Genomic DNA, 21,020 nt, shown 5'->3' on the forward strand with positions numbered 1-21,020 from the left:
ATTTCCGGAAGAGCAACTGGTGCGGGTTTAATGGACAAGGAAAAGATATTTGTTTAGGTTTAGTCTGAAGATCACACATACTCTTCTTTCGTGAAATAGTCTGGCTCTTTTTATATCGTCAGCATGCCTTTGTTTGCCCAAAATCCATTTGACCAAGATGTCGGTAAGTGAAGCGCTGTTTCTTTGGTGTTTTCAGTGTGTCCGAGCTAGCTAGCTAACGATAGGGCCAACAACACTTGAAGCTAACGTTAGCTTAGCTTCTTTAGTTCGCTGTAGCGTTGTAAGTTTATTTAGCATTGCCAGTTGTGGTAACAACAACAACAACCACACGTTTTAGACACATTTTTAGTGTGTAAGTTAGCTAACTGGTTGTCAACAACTTCCATTAAGGTTATCGATCAGTTAAATTGCTAGCATAACCGACTGCTTGGTCACTAACTTCGAGTCTGATTCATGACTGGCTGACGTTCAACGTCACCTCATCCAAAATCCGGTCATATTGGTTATATAGGTCGATTATTTATATATGTGCCATGCAACATGATTAGGGTAACAAATAACGATATTTTTAAATCTCCATTTATGGGTTGATTTCTTTCGATTAAGCGACTACTGAGCTCATTCCAAGTCACTTTACCCTAAAAACGTCACTTTATCTTTATATAGGCTAACGTTACTTTGACGTAACCCGAAGATATTTAGCGTAAGTTTACAATTAAGTTATATAAAACCCTTATAAGACAGTATAATACACAGTATAAGTTTTGATGATATACATTTGCTTTTCACTTAAATGATTAATCTAATAAGAAAAGGAAAGCTGAATTATTTATCGATGAATGGCCTTGTCAGTTGACGGAAAATTAATCGGCAGCCATTTTTCGTTTAAGTAATATATTTTTTTTTTTAAAGCAAAAGTGCCAAATATTCTCTTGTCTAATGTGATAGTTGAGTAAATAGGCTTTCTTTTTTTGGACTGGTTCGGACAAAACGGGCAATTAATGAATTAAATGTCTTGGGCTTTAAGTATTTGTGAAGGACACTTTTTTTTTTATTTTATTGCTCAAACAATGAATTGAGAAAATAATCTGCAGATGAATATAATCATTAGTTTACTGCCCCAATGAAAATGTTTGGCAATTCATTTTCTATTTAGATTAGGCTAATCAACCAATTGTTTAAGCCTAAGTTAAGACTCTTTGCTGCTTTGAGTCAGTTTGGTTATAATGTGTTGGTCATTTGTGTTGTAGATATGTCTTTTCTCATAGTCGTGTTATGTAAAATGTCATGCAAACTTCTAAGGTCATCACCCTTATCGGCCTCTGCAACACCACAGTGCTTGTATGGCCAGACAATAATGCACTGTTACACTTAACTGGCTCTTGAGTGTTATATTGTCAGGATGACTGTGACAGAGGTTAGTACGAGTTGGAAATGTGCATTTGAGTCATTTCCTGCTAACATATTACAAAGCAGCAGTGGGTCACTCGCCACCTGACAAAAAGACCACCCCCTCTACCATCATGAAAATCCAGTCCGAAAATGTGGCAGTTCAACGCTTGCTATTCATAACACTTGCCCACTGCGTGTGGCACAGCTTTGATGCCAGTGAAGATATATTCTCACTGGACTATATGCACTGTATCCCTGTTTGCCATATTTTCAGAGAAGTCAACCAATGAAAACAACACAACAGATGACTGGGGGCTCATTATGGACATCTGTGATAAGATTGGAACGACACCCAATGGGTAAGCTGGGAAAAGGCATTTTCCTTTTTGAATGATAGGAGCTTATTAGCGTTTGAGAATCACTGTGGTTCAAAGAGCTCCTTATTTGTATAGGACATTTGTATTAGGGGTGCATGATATATCGACTCAATATCGTTATCGCAATATCACGTTGCGCAATATTATCTCGAAAGGGGTTGTAATATTTGCAATATTTTGTTTATATTGTGGAGTGCTGCGTCCCATATTTTGATGTTTTCCCATAACTTTTGTAATTTTACATATGTTTAGAAATATCTATATATCGCAATATTCACAATCGATATCGCAATATCAAATTTTGTCAATATCGTGCAACCCTAATTTGTATGAGACTTTGAATCTAACAGTCTGCACCAGATATCGGGACCTGCGCAGGAGCATCTCTAGTGTAAGGACACTGATTGTTCTTTAGTAGGGTAATTATTGTACTAGCACAAAAATTATTTTCTGTTCTCCTGTCTTGTGTTTCAGACCAAAGGACAGTTTGAGATCCATTATGAAGAGAGTCAACCACAAAGTGCCTCATGTTGCCATGCAGGCCATCAATGTGAGTTGGTCACATCTTTGGTAGACACTCCCAAGAAATCAACTGCACATGACATTAATTCTTCCCCAGCAAACAGTATAGCATTCTCATATCCAAGTTACGGCCATCATTAGTAAAAGCATCCCCATTTTGTCTGCTCAAAATCTTCTGCCAATTTTACATTAAAAAGACAGTTTCTAATAACATGTATATATTTAATCTACTATCAATAGAGTTGGGTAGGGTCAAACTTCTCTGTCGCATTTAAAGTGTGAGAAATGAGTTTTCACCAATGCAATTTAGCTTCAGTTGAGCTGTAATTGATCTAATGTTCCCATTATTAAAGCCATACAGGAAAGTTTGAAGATTTCATACTGGGAGGATGAGAAATATGAGAGCTGTTTCCCTGTCTCTGTCTGAGTCATCATGAGCAAATGTCTTGCTCTATATTTAGATCTCTCTGTTCAGTCATTCAGATAATTAAAGCCCTATTGTCATTAAAACCATTTATAATTACAAAAGCCTCGCCTGCTATTAATACACATACTTTGACCAATTCAGTAATGGGAGTGGTAGAAAAAAAAATCCTGTTTTCCCCTATAATACAACATACTGTATATCAGCTGTTAAATCTTATTTTTACAATTTCGACTTCTTCTCTTGCAGTTGCTGGGTGCTTGTGTGTCAAACTGCGGCAAAATATTCCACTTGGAAATCTGCTCAAGGGAGTTTGCCAGTGAAGTACGGAGTGTGCTGGGCAGGGTATTTTAACTTTTTTCCTCACTATTCCCATTTTATACCCATATTTGTCTGTCATCTCTTTGTACCCTCTTGACCAGTGTCATTCTCACACATGTACTCCCTCACCCTCTAAAGAAGGATAACTAAAATGTCCCAGATAAGACTCATAACTATGTTCTTACAACTAGGGCTGCACGATATGAGGGAAATATGCGACATCTGATAACGTTGTTGAATATCGCAATAACGATATGACTTGCGATAAATAGTCGCACAAGTCTACTCAGTTCTGCTTTTCTGCTGCTTTCAGTATTCTTCTAAAATACAGCAAATTGCTTGTTGAATTCAAAACAAATGAAAGGAAATCATTTCCAACATTCTTTTATGGAACAAATTGAACATTGAATTGAATATAAAAGGCACGGCTAAAAAAAGACAGCTGTTTGTTTGCATTTCCTCTAAAGGCTCACCCTAAGGTGTGTGAAAAGCTAAAGGCTCTAATGGTGGAGTGGGCAGAAGACTTCCAGAAGGATCCACAACTCAGCCTGATCAGCGCCACCATCAAGACTCTGAAAGAGGAAGGCATCACCTTCCCCTCCACATCCTCACAGGTATGTTTACAGTATGTGATGATTTTGTGAACGTACACAAAGCAAGGTGCAAATAAAATGCTATCTTGCCTTTTATTTATTTATTTATTTATTTATATATATATGCACGCACAGTATTTATTTACATAGTACAGTAAATAATATTAAAACAATTAGTAAAAAGGTTGAAACTCAATTCTGTATATTCCATGTTCTTTCAACCCCAATTTCTTCCATCTTGTTTGTACTTTTATAGATAGCCTAAAGTAAGTAAACCAACTGTTGACACAACATTAGGCCTGCACGATCCGGGGGAAAATATGAATCACGATTTGTTAGCTCAGAATTGATATCACGATTCTCTGCCATGGTTTTTTTCCGCACAAAGTGTAATGTTTATTGCACACATGAACCATGACAAAACAAAACAAATTGGCAGTACCAAACATTTTATATGTGTATTTTATATACATTTTATAACACATTTTTGGCACTTATAGCACATTGCGCATCACCACAAGCCTGTAAACATAGAGGCTTCAATGAAGAGAAGGGAGAGCATTGCAGCACTTGGGAGCACTTTAAAACCTATTTTATACAGTCTGTTTAAATCATCATGTCCCTTTATTAAATCCTCACATATATTTGCCCAGTTTAGAAATCCAAGATGCCTCTCTTTACACAGAAATTGGGATACAATATATTAACAGTTTTCACTGTAAGCCTTCATTATTTAGCATTAAGCACTAAGACCCTCTCTTAGTAGGAAAAAAAGTATTCCGTTAGCCACTTTCACCATGATACGACCAGCTTTTATTTTTTACAAAAAATAAACTACAATTTAGTTTCTTACCAAAGTGGCTGTTGGCAAGGATTTTTTTTTTTAATCCACAGCCAGATTTAGCAGCATTTTGTTATATTCAGTTGCATCCTAACACTTGGTTTCATATGTTGGAAACTGCACGTTTTGACATGAGTATCATTCAACAAATGTAATGTAGCAGTAGCTTTTACACTCTGTTTTGCTGGTTTTCTCTTCCTAATTACAGTTTCAGTCTGTAAACTACAATAACAAAATAAGTGTGTGGATGCTTCTTGTCTAGCCTGAGGCAGTCGTTATGGCTGTGGATTCACTGCAGACCAGGGTGTCGCAAGTGTGAAGGTTCGGGTTGGGTGGAGCTTGTCTGTCTGCGTTTGTATGACAAGTGCTTACAGCGGAATTTACTTTTCACATATTTCCCATATTTCTGTGGATATGTATGTGTATGTCCCAGGATCAGGACTGTCCTCATGATCACTGTGGACCGAGCGGTCTCGTGGTTTCGGCTCTATCCTTTACATGACGTCTGTGTGATTTGTTGTGTCACAAGCTTATATGTGTGTTAGGGGTTGAAGTGGACTTTGCTCTCAGGTTGTCGTAAAGCAACTGACCTACAAATGTATCATCTGTGGTCATAGTCTCTCTGTGGCTTATGGTTTCTGTTGTGTGTTGTTAATTGAGGACTTTGCTTCTTTAGATGTTGAAGGTCTATTCTGGTATGGTATATAATGGTATATTTCTTCCCTCCTTATGTTTGTAAATGTAGTAGACAAAAGTGCAGTCTAATGCACTTTTGTCAGACACAGTCTAATAATAGGCATATAGTTAAATGAATGCCTCTTTGACAGTGTCATTCAAAACTGATTATTTGTAAAGGTAGAATTTATGGCTGCGCTGTACAACTGACTAATTTGATCCATTCCTACACTGAACATGGATTAACGAAACCTCGAAATGACTTGGCTTTAATTTGCATCTCATCACTTTGTCGCCAGTGGCTGTGCTCCATTTTGTTGTGGTTGTGTTGTTGTGTGAAACCTGCTTTGAAAACAGGTGGCACATGAGGCAGCAAGTATGATATTTAATCTCTATCAGATGATGAGCAAACAGTAGCAGGTAGTGTGGCAGGCAGCCATAAATCTGGTAAAAGGCAAAACAAATGGCAGAATTTGAAAATAGCCCTTCTCGTGCAGCTTTCCCCTCTCTGTCCTAGGCCCCTCCCACCAGGCTCACAGGAATATACATGTGCTTAATATACAGTAAAATAGTGAGATCATTCTCAGTAATTGACAGCTTGCATCTGCACCCTGTTAATCTGCTCCTATACTGTATTTGGAAAAGGGACACTGTCCCCCACTGACATTGAGTCTTAATACTACATCCTGTCCTCTGCACATCCTGTATATACTGAACTTTTGCACATCCTGCACTAATCCATACAGCCTCTTTTTTTCTTTCTTAATTAGGGCCCGAGCACGAACGTGCAAGGCCCCAACGGTGCCTTGCACTGAAAGTGAGAAGGAACCTATTGTTTTTCATCAGATTATTTTTCCGAGTCCTTCGTCGCATTTTTAGAATGCACGAAAACTCACAAATTTGCACACATCACACAAATTGCACATATTACGCACAAACTAATTTGTGTAGCTAAATATGAAAACACCAACTTTGCCATATCTCGACCAAAATTATTGCTAAAATTCTTGTTTGCCATGACCCTCTGGAGATGCCCCACACATTTTACAAAAATTGGCCACTAGGGGGTGCTACAAGTACATAAAGGTTATAGCTCATGAATGGCTTATCTGATTTTTACAAGATTTTAGGGGTACCATTTAGGGCCACTCATGACACCACCCCTACAGTAAGGTACTGATTGGTCAAAGTGGGCATGGCTTATGGGACCCTAATTGGTTTTAGCCATTGGGCACATTTTTGACGGCCTCAATATATACGAAAACTCACAAAAATTGGCGCCCACATAAACACCTGGGAGCTTTGCGAGACTGTACAGCGATTTGGCCCAAACATGTAAGTGGGCTCCATAGTGCCCCCTAATGCCTACAAGGCCTTAACTTGGACATAGTTGCTCTGAACTTCACCATATTTAATTATTTTAATTATTCGGCCATTTTTAATTATGCATTTTTCATGTGTTTTACATTCTTTTGAACTCGTCCTAGGCCGTGATTTCAATCTACTTGAATCTTTGCAGGTAGTATCTGTTGACCCTCATGACGAAAAGTTATCCAGAGAATTTTGATAGTTGAAAAAATGCGCAAGTTACAGCAACTTCCTGTCTAAACAGGAAGTTGCGTTATCTTGGCAACAATTATTCCGATTGCCCCGAAACTTGACAAGATTGTTCGTCATGGCCGGTTTAGCATCTGTGCCAAACTTGGTGTCAATCGGCCATTAGATGGCGCTGTTTTAACTTTTTTTTTTTTTAATATGGGAAACCTACTATGTCTAACTACTCCTGGGACATGAGTCCTATCGGCACGAAAACTAGCATATAGACTCGGAGGACCCTCGTGACAAAAATGTATCAAAAGAATTTTAATGGCTAAAACAATGTGCAAGTTACAGAGGACCAACTTCCTCTAGGTGGGTGTCGAAACAGGAACGGTTGTATCTTGCACACGGCTATTCCGATGGACTTAACGGAGCAAATTAATTAGCAAATTCGCTTTGAGCGAAACCTACTTTTTTTTTTTTTAACTCCTCCTAGAGCGTGAGTCCCATCTGCACAAAAATGTACACGTAGACTCGGTGGACCCTCATGACAAAAAGTTATCGAAAGAATTTTGATAGCACAACACAAGGCGCAAGTTACAGAGGACCAGGGGGCTGTCGAAACAGGAAGTTGCGTATCTTACCAAGATTTATTCTGATTGACACCAAACATGACACAGTTGTTCCGCATAGGGGCTTGAGCATCCATACCAAATTTAGATTGAATCGGCTGTTAGAATTTTGTTTATTAATTAGCCACATCGCGATATATGGGCAACATACTTTGTCTAACTCCTCCTCGGCCGTGAGTCCAATCTGCACGAAAACTTGGATATGGACTCGGTGGACCCTCGTGACTAAACTTTATCAAAATAATTTTGATAGCTAAAATAATGCGCAAGTTATGGAGGAACAGCATAGTATTGCAATATTTTCCGTGGCAATACTGTATCGATACACAGACGCCAAGTATCAATCTTTTATTATGTATTAGGGGTGGGAATCACCAGAGGCCTCATGATACAATATCATCACGATACAGACAAACCGACCAACACATATATAATAAAAGATTGATACTTGGCGTTTGTGTGTCGATACAGTAATGCCACGGGAAATATTGCGATACTATGCTGTATCGATACCCTCTCCCCCACCCACCCCTAGTATGTATGTGGTGGTCAGTTTGTCTGCTTGACAATCCCATTTTGCAGCAATACAAGTGAAGTGAGATGAGCAAACAGAGAAATTTATCTTTTTAGATAAAACAGATGTTGACACACCTGACAAATGGAGACGTAATATGAAATTGGGATAAATTTGAAGTTGGAAAAAAAGTAAATAAATTGCAATATATCGCAGAATATTGCAATATGTTTAAAATCGCAATGATATTGTATCGTGACATAAGTATTGTGATGATATTGTATCGTGAGGCCTCTGGTGATTCCTTCCCACCCCTAAAAGATAATTCTGTCTCAAGGCTAAAGCCATGGCTCTGACCAACATGTAGTACCCAACATGAACTGCAGGGGGCATTACAGTCACTGGAAATCCGTTTTTCCTCTTCTTTGTCTTGTGCTACTACTAGTTCCAGTGCTACACTAACAGTCTGTGTGTATAGGCGCACACATACTTGACCTTATCTTTATGTATTGTCCACAGGGGTCCACCACTAAGGTCAGCACACCTGCTGTGAGCAAAGTATCAGATGATGACAACCTGGCCAAAGGTAAAGTGAGCGCCTTCATTTAGCTCTACACACACCTTTCATCTAGTCTAAGCATCATTTTCTGCAACAGATGCATATCTTCTGCTGTACTGTATGTTTAAGCCTTATTATTATTATTATTATTATTAGTTTGTACCTATATTCTCAGAAATATACTCCTTTTTTATCATGATTATCACCTAGATTTTATGCTCCCATGCATCAAAAAGATGTTTTGTTGCCCCTGTTTAGGGCTGCAACTAACGATATTTTCATTGTCGATTAATCTGTTGATTATTTTCTCCATTAATTGATTAGTTGTTTGGTCTTTAAAATGTCAAAAAATTATGTGATTAATGTAATTGTTGACAACTAACCAATAATCTATTAATCTTTGTAGCCCTACCTGCGTTAATGATTACATTTGAGCAATCTTCTGAGAGCTGTTTGTACGGTGGCCGACAGGGGCAAACACACTGCAACTTAATGAAACGCACGCAAATAGACAAAACACAAGCAAATTAAGAACAGCACAAGAAATGTATTTGCAGCGCGTTTGCTAAATTCTGCGCATGTGTTGTCAAATTAATGAAGATGTTTTCTTAATTTGCTTGTGTTTTGTCTATTTGCGTGTGTTTCATTAAGTTGCAGGGCGTTTGCCCGTGTCAGCCACCGTAGTTTGTATTCTAAAAAAAAAACATTCCTGTGTCTTCTCAAAGCCAAAGTCTTTGGTGTTTTTTCCCCCCAACGTCTCCTCCCAGGCAGCGCGGCAATGGTTATGTTTAGGGTTAAGGTTAGGGTTAGCTGCCTGGAAGGCGCCGTTGGAGGCAAAAAACACCATCGAGCTCAAAGCGCATGTGTTGGACATTTGACAAACCTCTTCTTCTCATTTCCACTTCTCTTCTTCCCATCCAAACCTCCAACTCTCCCAGCCATCGAGCTGTCCTTGCAGGAGCAGAAGCAGCAGGTGGAGACACGGCCCCTGGCCATGACTTCTGACCCCCCAAACTACACCAACGGTAGTGGGGGGGAGGAGGCCCGGAAGGTGCGTGCGCTGTACGACTTTGAAGCGGCTGAAGATAATGAGCTGACCTTCAAAGCTGGAGAACTTATTCTGGTTTTGGATGACAGGTAATGTTTCATAATGCGTCCAATCATGAATCAGCTCTGCTTTATCCTTAAAATTCCAATTTCAGTATTTGGTGTTGCAGACTTCCTAATCCAATCCAACTTTATTCATACAGCACAAGTCATACATTAAATGCAACTCCAAGTGCATCATCAGTGATATTCTCAGATTTTGAAAGCATCCTAGCAAATATATTTTTCAACTACGTGCAGTATAATAAAACACAGCTGTGAAATGTATTAATTTATGTTACTGTTGGCTTAAAAGAGCCTCATCATTTTATACAGCCTTCCTGATTTAGATTTTAAATTTGCTCCAAATAATTAATAGCGGGGCAAAGTCTGTTCCACAAATAAAGTAAGGAACACACCTGAAGACTTGGTAGGACACCATAAGCTGAGAATTCATTTTTATTTAAGCCAACATTTTAGAGCTGCAAAGATTAATCGATTAGTTGTCAACTCTTAAATTAATCGCCAACTATTTTGATAATCGATTAGTCGGTTTGAGTAATTTCTTAAGACAAAAGTAAAAATTCTTTGATTCCAGCTTGTTAAATGTGAATATGTTCTAGTTTCTTCTCTCCTCTGTGACAGTAAACTGAATATTTTTGAGGTGTGGACAAAAGAAGACATTTGAGGACGTCATCTTGTGCTTTTTGGGAAACACTGATTCACATTTTTCACCATTTTCTGACATTTTATAGACCGAACAACTAATCGAATAATCGAGAAAACAATCAACAGATTAATCGACTATGAAAATAATCGTTAGTTGCAGCTCTACAACATTTTTACATTGAGATGGCTCTCACCGGTCTGAAACTCAGTCGGACACTCAGTATGGCTCACTCTTAAAAGCTCATGCATTGATGTTTTTCCTATTTCATGATTTTGTTAATAGCGATCCAAACTGGTGGAAAGGAGAGAACCACAGAGGAGTGGGGCTTTTCCCTTCCAACTTTGTCACAACTAATTTGAATGCTGAGCCAGAGACAGGTTAGTCTTTCTATTGAATCTGAAAGTGAACATTGTACTATAGCCCCTACAGCACACTGACCTTTGTTTTTTACCTTTTAGAAAGCATACTAGCCTCTATGCTCTTCAGCTATTTGATTTAAACTGGAGCAAATTAGTCTCAGAACTGCTAATTGAACTCACCTTTTCCTCCACAGTGGCTTTTGTTGAAAGGCCAACCAGTCCTGAAGAGACGAGCCTGGAAACCAAAGTTGAGCCTGAGCCTGTCTTCATTGACGAGGTACTACCATTTCCTCTGTGCATAAACAATCCCAAACCCAAATCGCCTCTCAATCAAACTGCCAACCCAACCCTACTTTCTTCTTTCTGCAGGGGAAGATGGACAGAACACAGGCACTGCTGCAGAATGCAGATCCTGCAGATCCGGCTCCTGACTCTCCAGAGCTGATCCAGCTGGAGGGTATAAACCTTAATGCTGGTGTAAATCTACTGCAGACTGTCTGAGCAACAGTGTTGTTTTCTAACTCTTTTGTTTCTGTTCCCCTCCCTAACTGTAAATATCTTAACAGGTGCATGTGAACAGATGAACCCGATGATTGATGAGAAGCTACAGGAGATTGACAGGTGGAGTGTTATTGGACGTCTTATATTTATCAGAATTATTATTACTGATTCGTTAAAGGTCAAGCTCGGTGTCTGAGATGATCTAAGATCCATTTCAGCTACTATGACGTTTAGGATAAAGATGGAAAGGATTGTGCATTAGCTGTGGAGACTTTTAAAGACAATCTTTAGGGTGTACTTGGACTGCTCTACAAATAATAATAATAATAACAATAATAATAAAAAAAATTCTTATCCAACAAATGTCTCTCTCTGTGTTGCAGGAAACACTCAGAGTTGTCGGATCTAAATTTGAAAGTTATGGAGGCCCTGGAGCTTTACAACAAGCTCATGAACGAGGCTCCATTCTACTCGGCCTACTCCAAGATGCAGGCGCAGTATGCTCCAGCTGGCTCAGCTGTAGCCATGCAGGTCAGAAAAATGCATTCAAGTTGTCCTCTGTGCCGCCCAAAATCTCACTTTAACAATGGTTTAATCTTGTCATTGAAACTTAAACATTTTATTTATGTAGCGCTGCATCATAGAACATTAATACTACAAGCCGGTCTAAATCAATCAATCAAAACAGCAGCACACAACCAAATGAAAAGGACACAAGACAAAGAACAAAATAACAGGAGTACCTAGCTCATCCTGCTTCATATACATTTTTAGACTGGACAACTTCAGATCAAATCATTTAAGTTTGTCGGTGTACTGTAGTCATCTTTTCTCTGTCTTGTGATGTGTGCCGACTAGGGCTGAACGATTTTAGGGAAAAAAATCTAATTGCAATTTTTCTGCCAGATACTGCGATTACAATTCAATTCAAGTATTTGATACACTGCCGATTTTGCAGGTTTTCCCACTTACAAAGCATGTAGAAGTCTGTACTTATTATTATAGGTACTCTTCAACTGTGAGTGACGGAATCCAGAAAATCACATTGTATGATTTTTAAGTAATTAATTTGCATTTTATTGCATGACATAAGTATTTGATACATCAGAAAAGCAGAACTTAATATTTGGTACAGAAACCTTTTGCTTGCAATTACAGAGATCATACGTTTCCTGTAGTTCTTGACCAGGTTTGCACACACTGCAGCAGGGATTTTGGCCCACTCCTCCATACAGGCCTTCTCCAGATCCTTCAGATTTCGGGGCTGTCACTGGGCAACACGGACTTTCAGCTCCCTCCCAAAGATTTTCTATTGGGTTCAGGTCTGGAGACTGGCTAAGCCACTCCAGGACCTTGAGATGCTTCTTACGGAGCCACTCCGGAGTTGCTCTGGCTGTGTGTTTCAGGTCGTTGTCATGCTGGAAGACCCAGCCACAACCCATCTTTAATACTCTTACTGAGGAAGGAGGTTGTTGGCCAAGATCTCGCGATACATGGCCCCATCCATCCTCCCCTCAATACGGTGCAGTCGTCCTGTCCCCTTTGCAGAAAACCATCCCCAAAGAATGAGGTTTCCACCTCCATGCTTCATGGTTGGGATGGTGTTGTTGGGGTTGTACACATCCTTCTTCTTCTTCTAAACACGGCAAGTGGAGTTTAGACCAAAAAGCTCTATTTTTGTCTCATCAGACCACATGACCTTCTCCCATTCCTCCTCTGGATCATTGGCAAACTTCAGACGGGCCTGGACATGCGCTGGCTTGAGCAGGGGGACCTTGCGTGCGCTGCAGGATTTTAATCCATGACGGCGTAGTGTGTTACTAATGGTTTTCATTGAGACTGTGGTCCCAGCTCTCTTCAGGTCATTGACCAGGTCCTGCCGTGTAGTTCTGGGCTGATCCCTCACCTTCCTCATGATCATTGATGCCCCACGAGGTGAGATCTTGCATGGAGCCCCAGACCGAGGGAGATTGACCATCATCTTGAACTTCTTCCATTTTCTAATAATTGCGCCAACAGTTGTTGCCTTCTCACCAAGCTGCTTACCTATTGTCCTGTAGCCCATCCCAGCCTTGTGCAGGTCTACAATTATATCCCTGATGTCCTTACACAGCTCTCTGGTCTTGGCCATTGTGGAGAGGTTGGAGTCTGTTTGTTTGAGTGTGTGGACAGGTGTCTTTTATACAGGTAACAAGTTCAAACAGGTGCAGTTAATACAGGTAATGAGTGGAGAACAGGAGGGCTTCTTAAAGAAAAACTAACAGGTCTGTGAGAGCCGGAATTCTTACTGGTTGGTAGGTGATGAAATACTTATGTCATGCAATAAAATGCAAATTAATTATTTAAAAATCATACAATGTGATTTTCTGGATTTTTGTGTTAGAGTCCGTTTCTCACAGTTGAAGAGTACATTTGATAAAAAATTACAGAGCTCTACATGCTTTGTAAGTAGGAAAACCTGCAAAATTGGCAGTGTATCAAATACTTGTTCTCCCCACTGTATATCAGAACGCTAAAGGCTGGAGAGGTTTGTGTGTTGGAACAGGTGCATTTGTACAGACTGTATGTTAACTGCCAGTGTGCCCACCCACGAGTAACCTGCATAATTGAACATCGGCACTTAGACTCTCATTCTATTGATGTCTAGATGTGATGGTTTTTTATTTTTATTTCATAGAGACAACAAAGGATTAATGTATGAGGTAAATCATTCAGAGCAGGCACATGATTATATTTTTATTATATTGTCTCCATATTTTCTTTCTCACATCCTACCCTCGTGTGTTATATTTGGCCAGCAGAGCAGTTGGATTTTTTGGCTTCTTCTACTTGTCCTGATAGCTTGACATTCAGTCAGCTTTTTTCCCTTCCTAGAGAGTTGGAGGCTGCCTGGGTTTTCTTAGCAGTGGCTGTTTTCTCTGTAATGATTGATGTCACTGTCTTTCCCCCGTGATTTAGAAAAATGTCCACTGCGCTGGGCAGCCCCACACCGGAGTGCTGCCCTATTTATTTTTCTTCAGCTGTTATTCTTTTCCCCTTTATTTGCATTGTACTGTAACGTTCTTTACAAGGTTGTTGTTGCACCTGCAGGGACAAAGATTTTGTTTTGCATAATCACTTAAAGTTGGAGACGTATTGTATTGCTAAAATTGCCAGCAATGTTTAATATGGGCAATAAAGTTCAAAAATAAAAAAAATAAAAAGTTAGAGGCATAAAATCCTGATACTATGCATAGGAACACGACCTGACTTACTGTAATAGTCTGCACTTTATACAACCAACAACAACTTGTGTTTTTATATCTCATATTCTATGTATCTAACTCCCAGTAGCCAGACATGTTCTGGAGGCCAAACATTCAGTGATGGACTTCTCTTTCATTAGTGTTGGTAGGCAGAACACAGGTGATATTAATTTACTGAGGAAATGGAAAGAAACTCTGGATGTATAATCTCCAGAAACTTGCATCTGAAAGGGTTGAATGTAAATCTGGGCATTAGAGTATTATAATGGTTTAATGAAAGAGAATTTTGTAGTTTTAGTACTTAAAGGAATAGTTTGATTTTGGAAATACACCTATTTGCTTTCTTGCCAAGAGTTGGATGAGAAGATGTATACCCCTGTCATGTTAGCCTAGCTCTTGCCAAAGCTCATAACCTATGCCCACCAGCACCTCTGCAATGTTGCCAGATCTGACTGACCAATTAGAGCTTAGTTTTTATTAGGGCTGTCAATCGATTAAAAAATGTAATCTAATTAATTACATACTCTGTGATTAATTAATCAAAATGAATCACATACATAATTAACGGTGCCTGAACCGATACTTTTTAAGAAAGTAAGAAAAGGAAAAAAAAGGGTACTAAACAACAGTTGGTGACATTAAAGAACGGCTTGTTTATTGCTAAGGCCATATGGTCAAAATTAAATGATTTAATAATAATGTATAACAATAACAACAACTTATTTCACTAGTAAATTGCTGTTGAACGACAAAAACAACAACCAGATAGGAAAAGGACATTTACAATAACTTCAAATGCACCACGACGCTGTAGTTTACCAGTTTCATTGAACGCACCGGCTATGTTGTTTCTCTGACGGCAGCTGCAGATTGTTACATACTGGTGTTGAATCCTCTACAGTAAAACTTTACACCGTTTAGCGTTAGCTGTCAGCATTGTAACTGTGTTTAATCCAGCTACTAGCTAGCGGTAGGCTAACGTTAGCTGCTGTCGAGTATAGTGTTAACTAGCGTCGCATGCAGCGGGGTTTGTGTTTCCTGTAACGTCTGTTTCAGAGCATCAGAGAGAAGCGCAGACATATCAGTGGCACCAGATTTTCGTCTGTATGCAAACGTCAATATGGAATGGATTAATCTGCGTTAATTTTTTTAACGCGTTATTTTTTCTCAGATTAATTAATCAAAATTAACGCGTTATTTTGACAGACCTAGTTTTTATCTATTCCTTAAAAACTGATAAAGTAGTACAGACTTTTTTTCAGCAAGTCAGTTAGTGTCCGAGTCAGTCAAAGTTATTTAGCACTCAGTGGACTGTTAAAACACTCTTCATGTCCCTCTACACTTCACTCTACATATTTTTATTGAAGAAGAATTGTTATATTAATCATGCTCTTAGCACTTATTAAAGCCGACCTGCTCCTCTCCCTCTGGTCTGCTCAGGGCTACCTTGGCCCGGCCGGCGGTCCCTACCTTCCTCCAGTGATGCCCCAGGTTACACCTGCGCAGCCCTACACTCTGCCCAGTGACCAGCCCGGACAGCTCCACTCACTGCCCTCCAACGTCTCAGCCCCACCCAACAGCCAAGCTCAGCCTCCCTACATGGGGTAAGGAAACAGCCCCACCACTGTGAACAGGATCGATTAGGCTGTCAGAGTAAAAGCTCTGCAAATATATTCCAAATACAAATAACGACAAGGCTCATGTCATGATGTGATTTATTCAAGATGGATTTATGCCTCAGGTCCTTGGTATAAACAAGCTACTTGTTTTGAATATTGGGTTTTATGAACTTGTGTTTTTACTGCTGTGTATATTTTCATTATTACGTTAGAAATGAAGCTCTTCAGTAAAATTTTTATTATTTTTACTAGGGCTGTCAATCGATTAAAAATGTAATCTAATTAATTACATACTCTGTGATTAATTAATCGAAATGAATCGCATACATAATTAACGGTGCCTGAACCGATACTTTTTAAGAAAGAAAGAGAAAAGAAAAAAAAGGGTACTAAACAACAGTCGGTGACATTAAAGAACGGCTTGTTTATTGCTGAGGCCATATGGTCAAAATTAAATGATTTAATAATAATGTATAACAATAACTAATTTCACTAGTAAATTGCTGTTGAATGACAAAAATAACCACCAGATGGGAAATGGACATTTACAATAACTTCAAATGCACCACGAGGCTGTAGTTTACCAGTTTCATTGAACGCACCGTCTGTGTTGTTTCTCCGACGGCAGTTGCGGATTGTTATATACCGGTGTTGAATCCTCTACAGTAAAACACAGTCACACTTTACACCGTTTAGCGTTAGCTGTCAGCATTTTAACCGTGTTTAATCCAGCTACTAGCTAGCGGTAGGCTAACGTTAGCTGCTGTCGAGTATAGTGTTAACTAGCGTCACGTGCAGCGGTGTTTGTGTTGCCTGTATCGTCTTCAGAGCATCAGAGAGAAGTGCAGACATATCAGTGGCACCAGATTTTCGGTAGCCAGGGTTGGCAGGAAGAAGATTTTTACAAGTAAATGTTCCAATTAATGATCCAGGCAGAACATTCTCGTCTCCCTCCTTCATTTTACAGTCGAATGGTGGCTAGAACGGCTCCGGGTCAAACGTCAATATGGAATGGATTAATCTGCGTTATTTTTTTTTAACGCGTTATTTTTTTCTCAGATTAATTAATCAAAATTAACGCGTTATTTTTGACACGCCCCTAATTTTTACACAAGAGATCTAGAAAGCTCATGAAAAAGGTCTGAGAGATTCTACTTATTTTTATTCACTACATGCAAACTAGTCTACAGTGCTCAGCATAAGTGAATATGCCCATGCTAAAGTTGACTAAAAAGAGGAATAAAAAAAATCTTCTTTTGGAAAGTGATCTAATGCCTTAATTAAAAAAAATGAGGAAAAATCCAACCTTTAAGGACACCAGTTTTCTTTGTGAATGAATAATGTATCGTAAATAAATAAATGTTCTTCCTTAAAATACAGGGGCTTAAGTAAGTACACCCCCTATGTTAAATTCCCATAGAGGCAGGCAGATTTTTTTTTAAAGGCCAGTTATTTCATGGATCCAGGATACTATGCATCCTGATAAAGTTCCTTGGCCTTTGGGATTAAAATAGCCCCACATCATCACATACCCTTCACCATACCTAGAGATTGGCATGGGGTACTTTCCATAAGATCATCTCTCAATGCAAATCAAACCAGCTATTAGGCTAACTGAAATAAAACCATGGCTGGATAACCGTTGCCTTGGGCTTCCTTTTATGTTGGCATTTTAAACTCCGGTGGAGTTATGAGGACTATGGTTAACCTTTTCTCAGATCTCTGCAGGGTAAATCCAGACAGCTAGTTAGACTATCTGTCCAGACTGAGTTTTCTGTTGCACGACTAAAACAACTTTTAAACGTATACATGTTCCACCAAAACAAGTTCCTTTCGAGCCTATTTTGCAGAGGCACCGCAGCTTTTCTCCAGTTCTTAGCACCACCCAAGACAATTGTGATTGGTTTAAAGAAATGCCATTAAACCAGAGCATGTTTTCCTCCCATCCCGAATGCTATGTGGAGTAGCCAGGCTCTCCTCCAGCGCGTTTTGGAGGAGGGTCTGGCAAAGCGAGACTACATGCAAACAAAATATACTTTTTACATGTTGAGACTCTTTGTTGGTAAAAAAATTGTCACATCTGTATTCTTTTCACAGCAGTGGTATGAACGCTCAGTACATGAACCAAGCTCCTGGAGCTCCTTACCCACACATGGACATGTCGACCTATCACAACTCCAACATGCCTCCTGTGTCCTATCCTGTGGCTGCTCCTCCTCACCAGGCTCCTCAGCAGCAGCAGCAAGCGGCATATTATCAGCAGCCTTTGCTGTAAAACTCATACTGACCGTAGACCTAAGATGAATTGTGTGTGTGTGTGTGTGTGTGTGTGTGTGTGTGTGTGTGTGTGTGAGAGAGAGACCCTGCGAAAGTTGAATTAACTGCGGCGTGTATGTAACGCAGGTCTGAGTCAGGACACTCTCTGTGCGCATGTCCTCAGCTACTGTATGTGAGGCTAAACATGGCGCCAGGAGTTTTCTCCTGTTCTTCACTGCTTTTTCCTGGCTGACAGTGAACACGGCGCTGGTCAACACAGAAGAAGAGTTGGGTTTGCCCACCAATACAGGACCATGTAATAATGAGCAGCCTATTTTGGCAATTCATAGTTCATCACAATGCTACTCCCAAACATTGCTTTTTTTCTGTATTGACCCCCTTCAAAGAATTCACGCAACATGTACTCTTCTGAGGTGGTAAGAAAGAGTCAGCCATGTCCACACTAATGTAGATAAATGAGAGAACATTTTTTTTCTACCTTGATTATATGGGCAATGTGGCGAAAGCAATCCCTCTGTCAATGTGTACACTGGATATGTTTAGCCACAGTACAGCCCATATAGCATAATAGAAGATCAATGTAATTACATGCGCAAGTCGGAATTGAATAGACTAAAATAGCAGCTCTGCATGTAAAATGCAAGTAAAACGTGAGCCTTTACGCAAGCCTTTGCACAGCTGGTCTAAACGGCTGTATTGATCAAAACTTAAAAAGCATATCTGTTCTGGCAGATGCTTGTGAGACAGATTACTGAAAAACGTGGCTGAAACATGTCCGGTATAGCCAGCTTGCAGCTGCTTGCTAGTGTGGATTGAACACCATTTGACACCAAAATGGCATTTTCAAATGTAGCTACGTATTAAAGTGAACAGGGCCTAATTGTTTTGTTTTTCTTATAGTTTTTAATGACCATCTTGTTTTTAAGTCTATAGGTGAATTCATCTGAAGGCAGGTACAGTTTATTTTTTGACTATCTCTTTGTCCTCTACTGCAGTTTGCACTGAATGATCGAAACAACATTTTTTGGTGAGATTGGTGAGTCTGTTTCTGCAAAGTCAGCTCTTATTAAAAGGCAGGAACTCCGTTTTTTTTTTTCTTCTCACCAGCATTCATCAGTTTAGCTCATCTGTTTTCTGAAGAGAAGTCCACACTATATTTTCAACTATCAAACATGTATGCTAACAGTTATATTTGTGTAAATGGTTAAAAACAATACTTTTCCGTAAACTCACTGCCTTGTAATGCATTCTGTGGTTGCATTTGCGATATTTAAGATGACATTTTCTGTGTGTGTGTGCACATATTTGTTTGTTTTTTACATGTTTGTATGTGTTTGAGGGCTTACCCATAATTCATCTTTGTAAAATTACACTGATTTTCACAAGGATCAGATTTTAGGTTGAACTGAGAAATAGTTAGATCTCTTTGTGTGTTTTTTTTAATCTGGTGAAATGCATCTGTTCATGATTATAACATCTGTACGCTGCTGCCTCTCATCTTCATCTGTGGAGTCTCTTCCATTTAGCGGAAACCTGTTAGGAGTCCATGTTTTATGCAAATGCACGATACTGAGATTTATCATCTCTATATACTTAAATTTCAAAATTGTCAATGGCCTCGCCTGTACTTTGATTTATATATATATATATATATATATATTGAGACATTATACATGTATAATTTACATGGCTGGAGAATGTGTAATTATTATTCTTAGTTTTGCTTCTACTTTTACCTTTTTTATTTTCCAGGCATGATGAAACAATTAGTTACTGTTAAGAAGAAAGGAAAGTAAGAGATCATGTTTCAAATCTACCCTTGTTTTTTTCAGTTTGGGGGTGAAAATCAAGGAGCAGCTTTCCTAGAATCTACAGTCATGTTGCAGTAGCTCTGTAGTTATAATTCTAGCCAGAACTGTTTATATTTTCTTTATGGCCTCATATTTAAGGCATTGTATATTAGATGTAAAATACCTGGTTTTGTTGGTTGCATTGCCATTGCACCTTAGCTTTGTAAACATTTATTTACCACTGGATGCCTTGTTTTTCTGTAGAAATCAAAAAATGACACACACAACTTTGGCGACTAACTTCAGTCTCAGAATCCGCTGGATATGTATAATTCTGTATATTTAAAATATTCCAGGAAAAGTTCCTTTATCCAGGATTTTAAGACTGCTTTTTTTAACAGAGCAAACATAGTATTCTTTGAAATAAAAAGAAATGTACCTGTGTTGAGGGTGGTGTTTTTTTTTTTTTTTTTTAAACTTAACTTTTCCCTATGGCTGGCTTTAAGTAATTACATTTAAAAAATTAAGAGGAAGATGATTAGCCTTGCAACTAATTAGTCTCTCCGATTCCCTGGACACTTCACCAGCTGCACGTCATGAACAAGCTTATAATATGGTCATTATTCAGAAGGTATAATTTATTCATTGAACATAGCCTTTTTATAGTTTCTCCTCTTTACTTTTCAAAAAGCTGCACTGAGGCTCCTTTGAATGCCAGGGTCATTCTGGTGGCAAAGTGCAGGTAAAACTGTTCTCTTTAATTCAATGTTTAAGGCCAGACACCAGGCTGTTAGCCAGGATGCCACCGAGATAGAACACCGTGTTAAGGCTCTCCACAGACCTGCAGTGAGATAGTCTGAAAACAGCACAGCTGGTGAGGATGACTGAGGAGGTTCTATCATCTGTTGTTTGTCCTAGTTTATTTGCTGGGATAAAACTGGCCTTGTTTGTTTTATTTTTATGTGAGGAACACAGCACTACACTAAATCAGTAAGTGATTGTGTTGGGTTACAATTGTACATACAATACTTTAAATATATTGAATATAGCATATATTCAAATATGTTCTATTTATCATAAAAGA

At 39.0% G+C, this 21,020-nt stretch overlaps 1 protein-coding gene across 1 annotated transcript; it reads left to right on the plus strand.

The window, feature by feature from the left end:
• stam2 (signal transducing adaptor molecule (SH3 domain and ITAM motif) 2) lies at window positions 1–20,379 on the plus strand. Its single transcript, XM_078262437.1, has 14 exons — window positions 1–163; window positions 1,667–1,751; window positions 2,244–2,319; window positions 2,965–3,060; window positions 3,504–3,650; window positions 8,350–8,416; window positions 9,328–9,526; window positions 10,428–10,522; window positions 10,699–10,781; window positions 10,874–10,961; window positions 11,071–11,125; window positions 11,389–11,536; window positions 15,691–15,854; window positions 17,967–20,379. The coding sequence occupies exons 1-14, from the start codon at window positions 124–126 to the stop codon at window positions 18,142–18,144; spliced, it is 1,521 nt and encodes a 506-aa protein (XP_078118563.1). The 5' UTR covers window positions 1–123; the 3' UTR covers window positions 18,145–20,379.
• The last annotated feature ends 641 nt before the right edge of the window (window positions 20,380–21,020 follow it).

This window comes from Sander vitreus, chromosome 11, assembly GCF_031162955.1.
Source record: "Sander vitreus isolate 19-12246 chromosome 11, sanVit1, whole genome shotgun sequence".
Lineage (NCBI taxonomy): Eukaryota > Metazoa > Chordata > Actinopteri > Perciformes > Percidae > Sander > Sander vitreus.